At 44.3% G+C, this 14,813-nt stretch overlaps 1 protein-coding gene across 1 annotated transcript in view; it reads left to right on the top strand.

Moving 5' to 3' along the window:
* kdm7ab (lysine (K)-specific demethylase 7Ab) overlaps positions 1-14,556 on the top strand; it is a 40,245-nt gene extending 25,689 nt beyond the window's left edge. Inside the window, exons 2-20 of the mRNA XM_064951486.1 lie at positions 487-572; positions 907-1,024; positions 1,111-1,271; positions 6,039-6,180; positions 6,866-7,052; positions 7,448-7,610; positions 9,084-9,171; positions 9,389-9,495; positions 9,610-9,701; positions 9,964-10,050; positions 10,276-10,512; positions 10,639-10,763; positions 11,221-11,429; positions 11,522-11,616; positions 11,719-11,858; positions 12,066-12,214; positions 12,323-12,390; positions 12,577-12,859; positions 12,975-14,556. Of these exons, the coding sequence (XP_064807558.1) occupies positions 487-572; positions 907-1,024; positions 1,111-1,271; positions 6,039-6,180; positions 6,866-7,052; positions 7,448-7,610; positions 9,084-9,171; positions 9,389-9,495; positions 9,610-9,701; positions 9,964-10,050; positions 10,276-10,512; positions 10,639-10,763; positions 11,221-11,429; positions 11,522-11,616; positions 11,719-11,858; positions 12,066-12,214; positions 12,323-12,390; positions 12,577-12,859; positions 12,975-13,063 (2,626 nt within the window). The 3' untranslated portion in view covers positions 13,064-14,556. The remainder of the gene's footprint in view (positions 1-486; positions 573-906; positions 1,025-1,110; positions 1,272-6,038; positions 6,181-6,865; positions 7,053-7,447; positions 7,611-9,083; positions 9,172-9,388; positions 9,496-9,609; positions 9,702-9,963; positions 10,051-10,275; positions 10,513-10,638; positions 10,764-11,220; positions 11,430-11,521; positions 11,617-11,718; positions 11,859-12,065; positions 12,215-12,322; positions 12,391-12,576; positions 12,860-12,974) is intronic.
* The last annotated feature ends 257 nt before the right edge of the window (positions 14,557-14,813 follow it).

Genomic DNA, 14,813 nt, shown 5'->3' with positions numbered 1-14,813 from the left:
GAATGAGAAGGGGTAGTATTTTACATTTTGCAACAGTTATTTAGGAACAGTAGTTTTGTCTCCGGATTCACAGACACCCAAATATCACCTATGTACATTTTGACGGCCTGTTGATTAACGAGACACACTTCCTCTTATTATTATCGTTGTAATTGTTTTACATTGTCTCAATGGGCCACTAGGCTATAAATAGGAGCTATGTGCAATGGTCAGGTCACTCTGAGGAAGACGTCAGTTTGAAGTCGAAACATCAGTCACCTGTTCGCATCCTGTACAATGGATTCAAATGGGCAATAACAAATCAATCCTTTTTACCTCGAATTAGTCCTTGTGAAAGGTTTTCTTGGTAAACCATTCTATTTGGAGGGTGATGTTGGATCACTCCCTACATTTAAACTATATTTACTACAGATATGTTGTGTGTTGAGAACCAGCTTATTTCATAAAACTGAGTCTAAATATCAAAATGTTCTCTTCCCTCTCCAGCTGTGTCCAAGTGGAAGAGCACCATGCCGTGGACATCGATGTTTACCACTGTCCCAAATGTGATGTCCAACACGGACCCTCCTTGAGTAAGTACCACCACACACTCTGTCACTCTGTATTACTCCAGCACGGTTGATTTAATATTTGGCTCTCCACTAGACGTCTGACCTCACAGAGCATACGGCGGGTGCATTAGGGTAATTGAATGATGGTGTAATCATCAAATTGAGATTGAAGATGGCCCTTGTTCGGCTGGAGATAATGTGGGCTTTATGATCTTCTGAAATGGTTTATGGAGACAATCCATAATGCAAGACTTCTATGTCCCTCAGACCCCTGCAAACTTGGTGTAGTATCTTCTCTGTTTGATCATTGACTGACGATTGAGGAGTTTTACAACTCACTGTCTTGTCTTCCCAGTGAAAAAACGTAACAACTGGCACCGGCATGACTACACAGAGCCTGACGATGGCAGCAGGCCGGTGCAAGCAGGGACCTCTGTGTTTGTAGGAGAGCTGCAGAACAGGACCTTTCCCAGGTACTGAAGGAGCCACGATCTTGTAGAATTAGTCGAGGTAGATGGCCAATAATGTAATATAAATGCCCCTCTTTCCTTTGTTGCAGTGCGGATGAAATCATGGTACAGATGCAGGGCCATCAGGTAACACAGAAGTACCTGGAGAAGCAGGGCTTCCGCTACCCCATCACCGTTCCCAAACTGGATGGACTTGGTCTCAAGCTGCCCCCCTCCAGCTTCTCTGTAAGGGATGTGAAGGAGTACGTTGGTAAGAGGAGAACATTTGAAAAATAGACTGCTTTCTGGACACTTTTCGATTGGCGTTAAGGCAGCGCTCGTGTGAAACGCACACTCATTGGCAATTTTTACTTGTAAAACCCAGCGCTCTGCTTTTTTCCAACCTTTGTGCAAGGGTTGTTAATTTACCTGTCTACCATTAGCTGCCTTGCACTAAGGTAGGTGGTGTTGAAATCTGAAGTGTGTCCTTAAAAAAACATGCACCTATATGCCAATTTCAGCCAGTGCAACTAGAGATATTTAACACCGACCAAAAGCTGGTCTTAGCAGTAAAGCGATTTGCTGATGGCATTGAATTTATCAGCGGAGGCGCACACAGTAGGCTTATTGAAAATATCACAATCAGCAAAAGAGTTAATGAAATCCCCCTTTTTTATTTATTTTTCTCCATCTTCTATGAAATGTATGGACTCTGCATTAAAGGTGACAGTGACTGTAGGAAGCCTGTTTAGGATCATCAAGTCATTTTAAAAAGACTGCTATCAAAAAATGCCTCTTCAAATTTCCTTTGTTGGATTTCTGTAAAATCGCGGGAATTCCTATCACTGTCCATGGTTCTGGATCCGCATGTAGGCTATATTTGCCTGTTTGTTTACCTTTCACGTGGCAAAGGTACTACTGTCCATATCAACTGTGATGGTTGGCATAGTGGTTTGAACATGCATTTACGAAAAGCACTCAAAGGTATAAAATTTTTTTTTTTTTTTCTCCCCAATTTTGTGATATCCAATTGGTAGTTAGTCTTGTTCCATCACTGCAAAGATCGAGACCCATGCGCCGAAACACGACCCCACCAAGCACGCTACTTTTTGACACTCTGCTCGCTTAACGCAGAAGCCAGCCGTACCAATGTCTCGGAGGAAACACCGTACAGTGACCGTGTCAGCATGCATGCTCCCGGCCCGTCACAGGAGTCACTAGAGTGAGATGGGACAAGGAATCCCGGCTGGCCAAACCCTCCCATAACCCGGACGAAGCTGGGCCAATTGAGCGCCGCCTCATGGGTCTCCCGGTCGCGGCCCCTCTAGCAGTGACCCCTCTAGCACTGCAATGCCGTGCCTTAGACCGTTGCGGCACTCGGGAGACGCCCTCATACTCAACTCTGGACCTCGAAGCCATGTCCAGTGATTTAGACCTGGAATACCAGGTGGGTGCAATTAGTTATTGAAAACCAGCAGTAGTGCGGACCTCCTTGGGTAAGAGTTGAATACCCCTAGTCTAGCCTAAGACTTCCATGTTGAAGCCAATTTAATGTAGAACACTAGATAGGCTACATGTTTGTTATAACTTGGCCTGTTGTAGGGTTAGGCTATTTTATAGTTTATTAAATAGTAGCCTAGGTATATCTTCAATGGATAGGACAAACATTATAGGCTACTCCTGCCAAAAACTCTTGACCTTGGGCCTACGTGTGCCTTTTCATGGAACGAGAGATGCAATTCTTGATCTCATGATTCTGACCCCATCCTATTTAGAAATATAGTTGCCGTTTAAAAAAAAACAACATATCGCTTGTTTTAGTTTAATTGGATTAAAAACCAAACTTATTAGAAGGATTCACTGTCCATGGCTTTGTTAGAATGCATGGCTCGCATGCAATGCATTTTAGAAGCTGTCTGCTATGTTTGGAGAGGTGCGAAAATGATCTCTAACATGGTTCCATGATGTTTATAAAACATTATATTTGGGTGCAGTAAAGTGACACCCCCCACCCCTTTTATCTTTATATTGGATCTGTTTCCAGTTCTTTTTAAAAGTGTAGATATGGGTAAAACTATCCATAGTCTACGTTGTCATAATATTATATGCCCACGGGGAGCAATTATGGTGCCTGTAACTGTATTTAGACACAGCCTACTTAAAACACGTTGTTTTATTAGAATCATTCACTGTCATTTTAGGTCTTATTTAATCTTGTGTAATGTTTGGCATAGCTCAGACAAGGCAATTTACAGTAGGCCTATATCAGTTTGAATGCAGTATGTTTTAAAATATATATATTTTTTTTTATTGAAGCCATGCGATTACCTTACTTAGAACAATGTGGATTGCAACCATGTTCAACATAATTATCTAATATGGGATAGGCCGGTATTTTGTTTCTGTAGGCTATTTATTACGGACTAACATTCGATTTGTAGTTGATATAAAAATACCTTAAATACACAACTTGAAGCAACCACATATTTGGCCATGAAGCATGTTCTCATTGGCCAGTGAAGGGCCAAGCCTCGACACACCTGCAACTAATTTATTCATCAAAACCCAGCCCTTTTTTTGCCACCGCCAGCTATTGCGCCCATAATTCCCGCTGTGAAAATAGCTCAAATATTTCTGATACACCCCAGAACCTGCAACGCTACCACCAGCACAAAGATTTACCATTACATTAGGTTTGTTAAAATGGAGCCCTCTCTCACCAAGTGTGCTGTTTTGGTGCCTTTGTTTTCTTTGTGTACATTTTACTGTGACATACTTATTTTCTAAACAGACCCATTTTCAAAAGAATTGTTTCAGTGTGCTAATGTTCTGTTTCTATGTACACCAGCTCTCGAGACATTTCTGGATCGTTTACTGCTGAGTGGGATGTTTAATCAAACGTGTTTGTTAATGAGATGCTAGCTGAGCATCTTGTCGAGGGTTAAATATTAATCCTAAGTGCTTGCCGTGTAACGTGTCTGTACATTACTGGAACTTAATGCGCCTCGGGACCATCTCAGTTCACAGAGCTGAGAGGTTCACTGGGTCCACCTTTTTACATGTTACATTAATCCACCAATAATGAAATAAGTGTGTCGCTAAAAGTGGCTTAGTTTACGGAGCCCCGTGGTTTATCACCTCTCTCCACTATTGAGAGTCTGGTACTTATGAGATCCCCTTACATCCCCGGTACATTATCAGACATCTCAGGTTTATCTCCGGCTAAGTTTCTTTTAGGTTCAAATTACGTTCACTCTGCTCCTTCTGTCTACACAAACAGAAAGAGTGGAGACAAAAACCATCTCACTATTGCTGCTAACCTGAGAATTTGTCCCTGTGACCAGTGTATCATATTACCATAACCAGAAGACTACTAAAAGTGAAGCACTGGCCATTGTTTTTCTTAGCATGGGATTTATTGTGCGTCTGGGTTTTTTTCTTTCATGCCCACAGTCATGGTGTGATATTAGAACTGTAGATATTAGAAAAGATTAATGGTATGGTCTTCCTTTTTGGGAACTCGGGCTCCAAATTCGATCTCACATCTGTGTCAGAGATGTGTGTCAGAGACATTCTGCCCACTCCTCTGTTTCTGAGCAGCATATTATTTGTCACTGGCAGAAGAACAGTCTTCCATTCTCACAGTGATATGTTGTGGTTTTCATGGCTCTTGGACTCCTGAAAGCTCCTTGGATTAGGCATAAGCCTGTGGAGTTATCAGTCTAGGTTGAGGTGTCAGCCTGACAATGACCGTCAAATGGTTTAATGTATTCATGTGTGGGTCTCTTTTGGGGGTTTATTAGTTGGAAAATATTCTTTAACATTGTTCATATTCACAATGTTTAAATGCCCCGTGCTTAACCAAGCATTCACCACAGGCCTGCTGCCCAAGCTCATCCATTCACCTCAGTTGGCACTCTGCCTGCTTGGCTCAGTAGGGACCTGTAAGTTAATTGTATTGAACGATATGTTTTTTCCATGGCCGTCTCTCCATTTACCCTTAATGGCAAACCTGTTGTAAAGTGTCTTTTGTCCTTTTGGAGCATGGTTTTAACATCACACTTTCCAAGTACCTCAGACCTGGGACCAGCACCGCCCTGTCTATTCTCCAGGAGACCTGTGCTCCTCGTCCCTGACTGTGTCACTGGATGGAAAGATAATTGCTAAAAATGAGGACCATAAATATTCGCCCAGGACATTGGTGGCTGGAGAGATTTTTTTTTGCCCCAACTTGTCGTTGGTGGTTCTACGCCCAGGCAGCTCCCCTTCCCATCTGTACACTAGTGCTCCTCTGGCTGTTCTCTGTACGTGAGGCTGCTCTGCCTCCAGCTGTTCCCTTTCATCAGGTGGTGGCCAGCGGGGCCAAACAGGGCTGTCCTTGCACAGCCACCAGCTGTCCTGTCATGCCCTGTGTTAACTGCAGGTCTGTTCACAACACCCCCCCGCCATTTTTTATTTATTTGCAGTTAGCCAGCTGTACACAGGTGGCGTTATCGACACACATGAAAGACATTAGCCAACCCTTACTAGGCTCCTCCAGCTTCCATCAATGGAAGGACAGTAATGGGATGCGGAGAGATTGCCTTGAATGTTTCAATGCACTTCCTCCAGTGGGCAGGCTGCAGCAGCACTGAGGTGTCCATCAGGTGTATTATGGGGATTCTGAAAATGTCAGCAAGCTTCACTCCTTGCGCCCTCCATCATTGGACATCTGCGCATGGGAACTGTAGTCTGTCTCTGGCTGGCCCTCTGTCTGGGCTGGGGTGAGGGTGGTGGATTGGACCTGTGAGTATCCCTGGTAAATTTCAATATATTAAAGTATTTTTAGAAGCTAGGTTTAGCATGTATTGGTCAGTAGTACTGTGCAGTAATGGGGCGATGCTGTAATATCATATCAAATCCACCTGGCACCTGTCCTTACTTAACATACTACATTCTACAAGTGTTAATGCCTGTCCCATCCCATCTTGAACTTCCTCCAGACTACTTTCTGCATCACAGAAACCATATTCTAAGCTGAAGCATTACTTTCTTGCAGGTGGTGACAAAATCGTGGATGTTATTGATGTTGCCAGACAGGCAGACAGCAAAATGAAGCTTCGAGAGTTTGTCAAGTATTACTACAAACCTTATCGGCCAAAGGTGCTGAACGTGATCAGTCTGGAGTTTTCAGACACCAAGTAAGTATTGGTTACTTTTTGCTATTAACACGTATACCCTGCTACTGCTTTGATCATTGTATAATTTGGATTCACTTACGTATTTTTAGGATTCACTGAATTTTCACCATTTAGAATGATCCTATTTGTTATGTAAATGGAAAGAGATATATATTATAGAAGGGTCCAGACACGTATTATTATTATTACCCCACCGGCAATAGACTTCCTCATTGCTTGTTCTGCGGTATGGGAGTCACGGGAAAACAGGAACTAAGGCTCAAAAAACACCAAAATATATCATTTTAAAAACGACAAACCTCTCAGTATAGTGATGCAGGTCTTTAGATGTTGTACACATGAAATTGTGTAATTCCGAACTTTATCCCCAACATTATAGTCCATTTTGTGCGGTTTCCTTCCTACTGTGCTGCGTGGGCTACACAGAGAAGCAGCACAGCTGGTAGAATAAACTACTCTAAATTGGCAAAGAGGTGGGGAGAAATTTGTTATATTAAATTAATTTTCTTGGTAAATGCCTGGTTAATTTGGTGAACAGTGATGGGTAGATATGAAGCTGTGTAACGTGACGAACAATACTGCCTTATTAGAGCGCTGTAATAGGTGTATTGAAAGATGAGTAGCGTTAAAAACGACTCGGCCTTACTGGTAGAACTTCCCTAAATGCTCCTTTATATCCTCTCAGGATGGCAGAGCTGGTGGTGGTGCCTGATATCGCTCAGAAGATGTCCTGGGTTGAGAACTACTGGCCAGATGACTCCTTCTTCCCCAAGCCTTTTGTCCAGAAGTACTGCCTGATGGGGGTGAAGGACAGCTACACAGACTTCCACATAGACTTTGGAGGCACATCCGTGTGGTACCACGTACTCTGGGTAAGCTGGGGAATTGCTATGCTCAGCATGATTTATATCTTCACAGACAGCAGTGTATGCCTTCTGTAAAATGTGCTAGGGTTAGGCACCAGAGTTGTTTATAGTCTTCTTCAGGGCGTTTTGCGTTGACTATGTAGTCTGACAGCCCAGCTTGAATATCCTCATGCTTCTCCTGAGGTTTGTCACCCCTCAAGTGTTTTATTGTAGCACCACTGACTACATGCTGGGTCTTGTTAATTTGCCTTCCTCCAAAAATCTCCCCCTCCAGATGCACTTCTGTAAATTGTTTTGTATTATTAATAATTCCATTGCACTGGAATAATGTTCTCCTGATTTAAAAAAATATATATATAAATATATATATATATTCTATTTTTTTTTCCTCTGTCCTGAAGGGAGAGAAGATCTTCTACTTGATCAAGCCAACACAGGCTAATCTTGCACTATACGAGGCGTGGAGTTCCTCCCCCAACCAGAGCGAGGTGTTCTTCGGTGACAAGGTGGACAAGTGCTACAAGTGTGTGGTGCCGCAGGGAACCACTGTCCTCATCCCAACAGGTTAGGAGAAGCTACGAGAAGCAGCAGTCTCCTTTTCCACCACAGGACAAAGTCAGGTTTTTTATTTTTTAAAGGAACTTGTCTGAGTTCAAAGGGTTTAAGTTGCTCTACTGTTGCAACATTCCTCGTGTACAGCACTATATTTCCAAAGCTCTGCTGCAGACACAAGGGCATTCAAAAACATGAGCCGTAAAGCTGCTTTTCCATTTAGCACTGAGCGGAGCAGCTAGCCTTTGATATAGCGCCTCACAGGAAGACCTGTGTTATTTGTGTCTTCCACTGTGCACTCTGAAGGGCCTGAGTGGACCTCCTCTGTCACAGAGGACAACAGCACCACATGACGCCCACTGTTGTTCACAGAACTTCCCTACATCATATATATATGGTCCTTCGACTACATGGCAAGTCAAATAGGTGATGACACGCCAAAATTAATTGATGCACATCATGTAAAAGGGAATATTTAATTATTTGATCCAGTTTCTCTAGCCACAGGGTGGAGAAGCAGATTTCCAAGTTATTTATAGTGACACTTTTTTGACTTGAGGGAAACAACACAGCTTCCCACAAGGCTGCTTTTCCCAGTTGGATTGCTGGGGATGTGAAAGTTCTCTGGACTGATGATGCTAGCAGACACTGAGAGCGTGAGATTCTTAGTGGCTCCCTGCTGGGAGAGAGCCCTGGCCCAGTTCCATATTGGGTTACACACACACACACACACACACACACACACACACACACACACACACACACACACACACACACACACACACACAGGTCCTCAGTACATAAACACATTAAACCACCATTCCCCAGAGGAAAATGTCATTGTACAAATACAACAAATCTGTATCTATTTCCTGATGTCAAAAATGAATGTTAAATTTTTAGTAAAGAGTATTTGATCATTTTAACTGTGGCACAATGATCCACCAGCATGGGCCCACCTGCTTTTGGATGAATGTACAAATTATGATTTCATGAACTGCATTCACAGGCCCCCTGCTGTACCATAAATACAATTTCTGAAATGGTTTATTGCGGGAAGCCAAAGGCCCCTGGTAGGGAAGGTCACACGGTTGGGCTCTTGATGGCTGATATGTAGCAGACAGGCAGCGGATGAGAGAGGACCCCAACCGTTATCAGCCATCCATATAATCACTTGAGTGGCTCCAGTCCTCTCTCTGCTGGGGCCACAGCAGCTCTCGGTGTACCCTCCATGGCCGGGCATTTATAATGTTTAGGGCCTCCCAGCCCAGCATCGTCACGCCTCTGTGGATGCGCTGCTGCAACGTGGAAGGTTTTTCAACCATTTCTTAAACCCTTTGATGTGGCTAAAACACAGCTGGAGAACAAGAATCCCAAATGAAATGTTGGATTTATTGCATGTTTGTCTTCTGCCTGCTACTAGCCTTTTGCTCCACATCTGTGGTTCAGCTGTTGATGTGGTCTATCCTCCTCTGTGTTCCCCAGGATGGATCCATGCTGTTCTCACCTCTCAGGACTGCATGGCGTTCGGAGGGAACTTCCTCCACAATCTCAACATAGGCATGCAGCTTAGGTGAGCACCCGGAAAACCCTCTGTCCTCTGCTCATTCTGTTGCCTTTCTTTACTTTTGTAGAGCAATAACATTGAAATGAGTGGCTAAATACACCGCTCTTACCTTCTGCTCTTTTTAATGGCCAGCATGGAAGTGGTGGTTTCACTGTGATGGCTCTCAGCGTTGTGTGTGTGTGTGTGTGTGTGTGTGTGTTTGACGTCGGTTCCTCAACTACAGGTGTTATGAGATGGAGCGGCGGTTGAAGACTCCTGACCTATTTAAATTCCCTTACTTTGAGGCCATCTGCTGGTATGTGGCAAAGAATCTACTAGAGACTCTAAAGGGTGAGAGAAATACAACTTGGAGGAAGAGTTTGTTGCTGTGTCGGTGATGTCCCCTTTTGGTAACTTTCTGCACTTTTTTTTGACATCCTTCTCATATGATTCCTGGCTTCTCAGAGTTACGAGAGGATAACTGCCAGCCCCCAGCCTACTTGACAGAAGGAGTGAAAGCCTTGATTACTGCACTGAAGAACTGGCTGAAGCGAGAGGTAAGATACTACAGGAAACCTTATTGTAGACGCCAAATCAGCTTCTTTTGTGCGTGTAACATCTGACTACAGAATAGGATGTTTGGTCACATTATATACATTCTAATGTCATCTACATTAGGATCCTTCTATAAAGGTCAATAGTGGGCAGGTTGTATCCAATGTGGTGGTATGACTAAGACCAGGCTGGGAAACTGTAACCACCATCTGCAGACAGACTGTACGAGCCCTCATTGTCCCAACGCTCTCTGCCTCTCCTCAGGTCACAGAGCCGGCCAGCGAGGTCCCGGACCATATCAGACCCAACCGTCTAATTAAAGAACTCACAAAGGAAATCCGCTACCTGGAGGTAAGGCCTTGTGACGGGGCTGGGAGAGAGGGCCACAAGCTGTTATGTGACGACTTGGAGCTGGTTCTAAACAATTTGTGTTCCGAGTAAAAGGCTGTCCCTCATTCTTTTTTTATTTCCATTTTTCTCTTTTCTAAGTACCAGGTCAAAGGCACTGTGTTTCTTTCAAGCTGGTTATTGCAGCGTTCTGGTTCTGTACTGACTAGTATCTCTTCTTAACCACAGGAGGAGCAGCAGAGTGGTGCTGGAGGTAGCAAGCCAATGAAATCTCAGGGAAGTGGAGGATGCCCGCTGACGCGGTCGACTCTGGACCGGGCTAGCCATCATGCTCGCAGGACTGCCAGACGGCTACGGCACCACCACCATCATCACCACGCGCCCAAGACGCCCTCCAACCTGGAGATCCTGGAGCTGCACACGCGACAGGTGCTCAAGAGGCTGGAAGTGGGACCCTTTGAGGAGGTGAGGGTACTGACACACTACCATCTCCCCCATGCTGCTTTGGTCTAACCCAATGTGCAACTCCTACACTGAGGCTAGGTTAATTATCAACTTTTGTTAAAGTAAATCTCTATGCTCTTTTCGCAGGATGCCCCGTTCAGCTCCACGGTGACGGCCAAGTTCAACAAGGCATCTGTGGCATCTGCTGCAGCTGTGGAGCGGAGCCTGGACAACAACCTACGTCTGGTGATGTGCCACGGCCGGATTATCAGGTGAGCCAGAAGAACCCCACCCCCTCCCTGGGACCCTTGGCCCCCGGTTGCCTGTGACCTTTTCAGGGAAGGAGCCAAGGATCTGGAGCCTGGGTTAATGGTTCCTCTGCCAGCCGGCATCTCTCTGCTCGCACGCTAAGTCCTGAGTCATGCATCACCTCCCAACAGGTAGAGCAGTGACTCACTCTACTCACCATCCAACACCTCTGGTTGGCTTTGATAATGCTCACATTACTGGCTGCGATCTTTACATGTTACAACACAGAGCTGGTGTTGTACAGCCTAAACATGTTCGGATGGACCACCTGCACTATGCAATCTTTACATGTTTCAACTCACCACTTTCATCAAAATTTAGCCTAAATAAAATTAGGTAAAATGGCTTTCAGTGCCAAATTCTGTTGTTTGCCTCCAGGCTTTTTCTCCCCTTCTTACTAGTGTGTGTATGTGTGCACAGAGATGAGCGTTGTCACACCAAGGTGAAGAATAGTCCGGTGTGGGAAGGTGAGAGGACTGGTGGCCACCAGTTGGGAGGGGTCCTGGTGAAAACAGAAGTCAATGACACCATGCAGGAACAGCACAGAGACCTAGCGAGAGGGGAGATACCGAGCTCTCTCAGCAGTGAGTCTAACTGGTCAAGTCACCGGCTGTCAATCAACGGTTTAGGTAGGCTCATCTTTGAATGCCAGAGAATTCAAATGAAAAGTTAAAATTCCATTGCAGAGATATGTAATTCATCCTTCTCTTTTTTTCCTCAGAGTTTTTCGAAAGAGTGAATTCCGATCTGAGGAAAGGAACTGCGGTGTACTCCGACATCTCAGACTCTGAGTCCGAAGAGCGTTGCTCTACACAGGTAACTAATCGCACTTCCTCCCCAAAGGGCCCAGTCTCTCCTTCACACAGAGGAAGAGTTTTTAAGTTCTAAAGGCTGACACATCTGTGTGACCTTGTGCAGAAAAGGGACTCTGGGAAGGATTCAGGGAGCTCAGATGAAGAGGATAAGGAGCTGTGCAGGACGGAGCGAGGCACAGGCAGTGTGACGGACCTGCAGCAGGCCAGCCAGGCCCTCAGCCACCACCACAAACCACTCGAAGGGTACGGGGACGCATGGATAAGTGGACCAAATGGCCTTCTTGTTCTACGCATTCTGTATGTAATGCAATTCAATGCAATAGGAATCCAATGGGGGGACATTAGTATTACATTAGCCACAGTGGCTGAGGAGTCATGCATGAATCATTCATTATCCAGTTGAGTTAAGAAATTAAATGAAGTTGTTCCTTTACTTGCTGGCCTTTGTAGAGAACATCCTACCTCGCCAACCACAGAAGAGGAGGCTGTTGAGGGCATGCTGTCCATGGCAGGGCTGCTGTACCCTCAGCGACCAGAGGAGAGTAGCACTGCCCAGGAGCCCTGGTGGTCCAGCCCAGCCCATCGCTCCCCTGACCGTGGTGCGCTACAGTCCTGAAATTCTTATAAACATCAAGATCTCAATTTGACTAAGGACCTAATTCAATCCATTTCAGATGAAGTAAACTTTCCCTGTGGTTGTCCTGTAGGTGAAAGAGAGCCTGCGTCAGGGGAGGAGAGCCAGGATTCAGACAGCAACTCCACACTGAGCCTTCAGGTAATGACAATAGCCAAGGTTGAATGGGTCATGACTGCACATGCTGATGCCGACACCTCTAAAGACTGACGTCTCTATTTTGAGAGGACATCAGAATCACTCACTCTGTATTGGAATGACTAATCTTCCTCTCTAGGTAACAAGTTGGGATCTAATGTAAAGTAACAATGTCTCCCTGTCCTTTAGGATGAGCGGAGGGCCCAGCAGCATGTGCGTAAGGAGTGTCGAGCTGAACTCAGCCAGAGGATCCAGGAGAACAAGAACTTCATGGACAGTCAGAGCAGTGGGAGTAACAGCAGCGAGGCCTGGGGGGACCAGAGCCCCTCTCGGGCTGCCTCTAGCCCCCTCTGCCTGGACCCCAGCCCAGGGACTGACTATCAGTACTGTGAGACCAATCTGTCACCCCCCCTGCACCCCTCCAAGAGGTCCGCCCCAAACACCCCACCCATCAGTAATCAAGCGACTAAAGGTTTGACTCCATATTTTTATTTGACCTAGTTAATCTATAGTAGTTGAAATGAGTGTAGCATTCTTCTTCTCTCTCCTCCTTTTGTTATTGATCTCTGTGCAATGTTTCTTCTCAGGAAAACGTCCTAAGAAAGGTATGGCCACCACCAAGCAGAGACTGGGGAAGATTCTCAAGCTGAGCAGGAACAACCACTTTTTGCTATAGCACTCAAGACCCTTATGTCCCCAGTAAAAACTTTAAGGGACAACTCGACCCCTGCCAATATACTGAGGATGCGTCTCTTTCAGCTTCGACTCTCACATTCTATCAAAAATCATCGCTTGGATGGACTGCCCTGAATCACTGACTCCACATGCTAGATGACAAAGACATGAGCGAGCGCACCGTTTGCCATAGTGAAGTGATGGTTCCGCTGTAAAAACAACTGCATGGATTCTCAGCAGTGACATTGGATTGTATATGTTCTAGTCATCAAAAGAGAGTCACAGTAAATTTGGCTTTGTTTCAGAGTTGAAGCACCGCAACAACACAGGATTGTCCAAAGATGCATGGCAGTGGGAATTTAAATTACGTCTTTTGATACAACAACTTTGCATCTGAGCCACACGCTTTTGTATCTGTTTTGGCTGGTGCTTTACCCAAGGCTTGCACTAGCCCTTCCAACCAACACGACTTGTTATGCCACGACAAGCAAAACATGTTGTGCTTAAGCCGAGAATGGCAAGTGAAGATGCTGCTTTCTGCTACCTGGTTTTCATCACCTCTTTGGATGATTGTCTTGTGTTAGTCTGACTGAAGAGCAAGAATGGTGCTATGGTGTTGGAACAAATTTGAAATGGTGCTATAGTGTATATTCATGCTATCCTTTTTGCCTAGCCTCCTGTCACGATCACAACAGTGATTGCATTTGAGAGAGGGGGGAGATATTTTGATGCAGCACTCTAGTCACCTTGCCTTATCAGCCTCCCAGTATGTAAAAAGCTATCTATGAATCCTAATGCATTAAGCCATTCCAAAAAATACCTCTCCCACCACATTAAGAGTACTGCTTCTGTTTACTAAAAGAGTTACGATCCTTATTGCTCTATAGTTGATCACTCTATCGTTGATCCTATCAAATGTGTTCCTTTGGTGCCATCTATTGGTCAAATTAGGGCAGGAGCTTGAGAGTGCTGTTATTATTAAAGGTTTCTGAAATTGCAAAAAGCTTTTATATAAAGTAAAAAATGTACAGAATTTATTTACAGAAAATAAGTTATCCATAATTTATTTCTCTTTTGGTGTTTATTGTTCTGTTTCTTTTGCTGGTATTGAATTCTGTATTGAGGGGGGGGGTTAATGACTATGACAATCCTGTTACGATGGATAGTGTAACGGATGTGGGATTTTCTTCCCTAAGATGTTGTATACTTTGCCTCTTACATTTGTATGGGTGGATTTCAGCAAAAATCTACAAAAGATTATACACATTTCCTATCTTCTAGTTGGGCTAAGTGTGATACTTTGATTAAAAAAGATTGGTCAAGAACATTTGGCTGTTTATGAAATTGAAAGAATATTTATTTTTTTATAAATGTGTCAAAGGAAAAATCCACTCAACTGTATTTTGGCTTTTAATTTCTCCATTGGTCCACTGTTGATACAGTCCCAAAATGTTTTGCATGTCAGCAGTCAAGTTTTCAAGATAGGATTTTCAAGAAGCAAAGTGTCACTTGCCGCATCAAGTGACACTTTGCTTCTTAAAATCCTATCTTGAAAACTTGACTGCTGACATGCAAAATATTTTGGGACTGTATCAACAGTGGACTAATTTTAAGAGTTGATTTTTTTCTTTAAGTGACAGAAGTTTGCTATTGTATGTAATTAAGGCTACTGATCCAGTTATTGTTAAAGTGTATGCTTATTTTCCCTGTCACTATATATACCCTCATATTGGCTTGAAAGACCTCAGGTT

The sequence above is a fragment of the Oncorhynchus masou genome, chromosome 31 (assembly GCF_036934945.1).
Source record: "Oncorhynchus masou masou isolate Uvic2021 chromosome 31, UVic_Omas_1.1, whole genome shotgun sequence".
NCBI classification, from domain to species: domain Eukaryota; kingdom Metazoa; phylum Chordata; class Actinopteri; order Salmoniformes; family Salmonidae; genus Oncorhynchus; species Oncorhynchus masou.
Note: the sequence above shows the minus strand (reverse complement) of the source record. Positions and strands in the feature narration are given on the sequence as shown.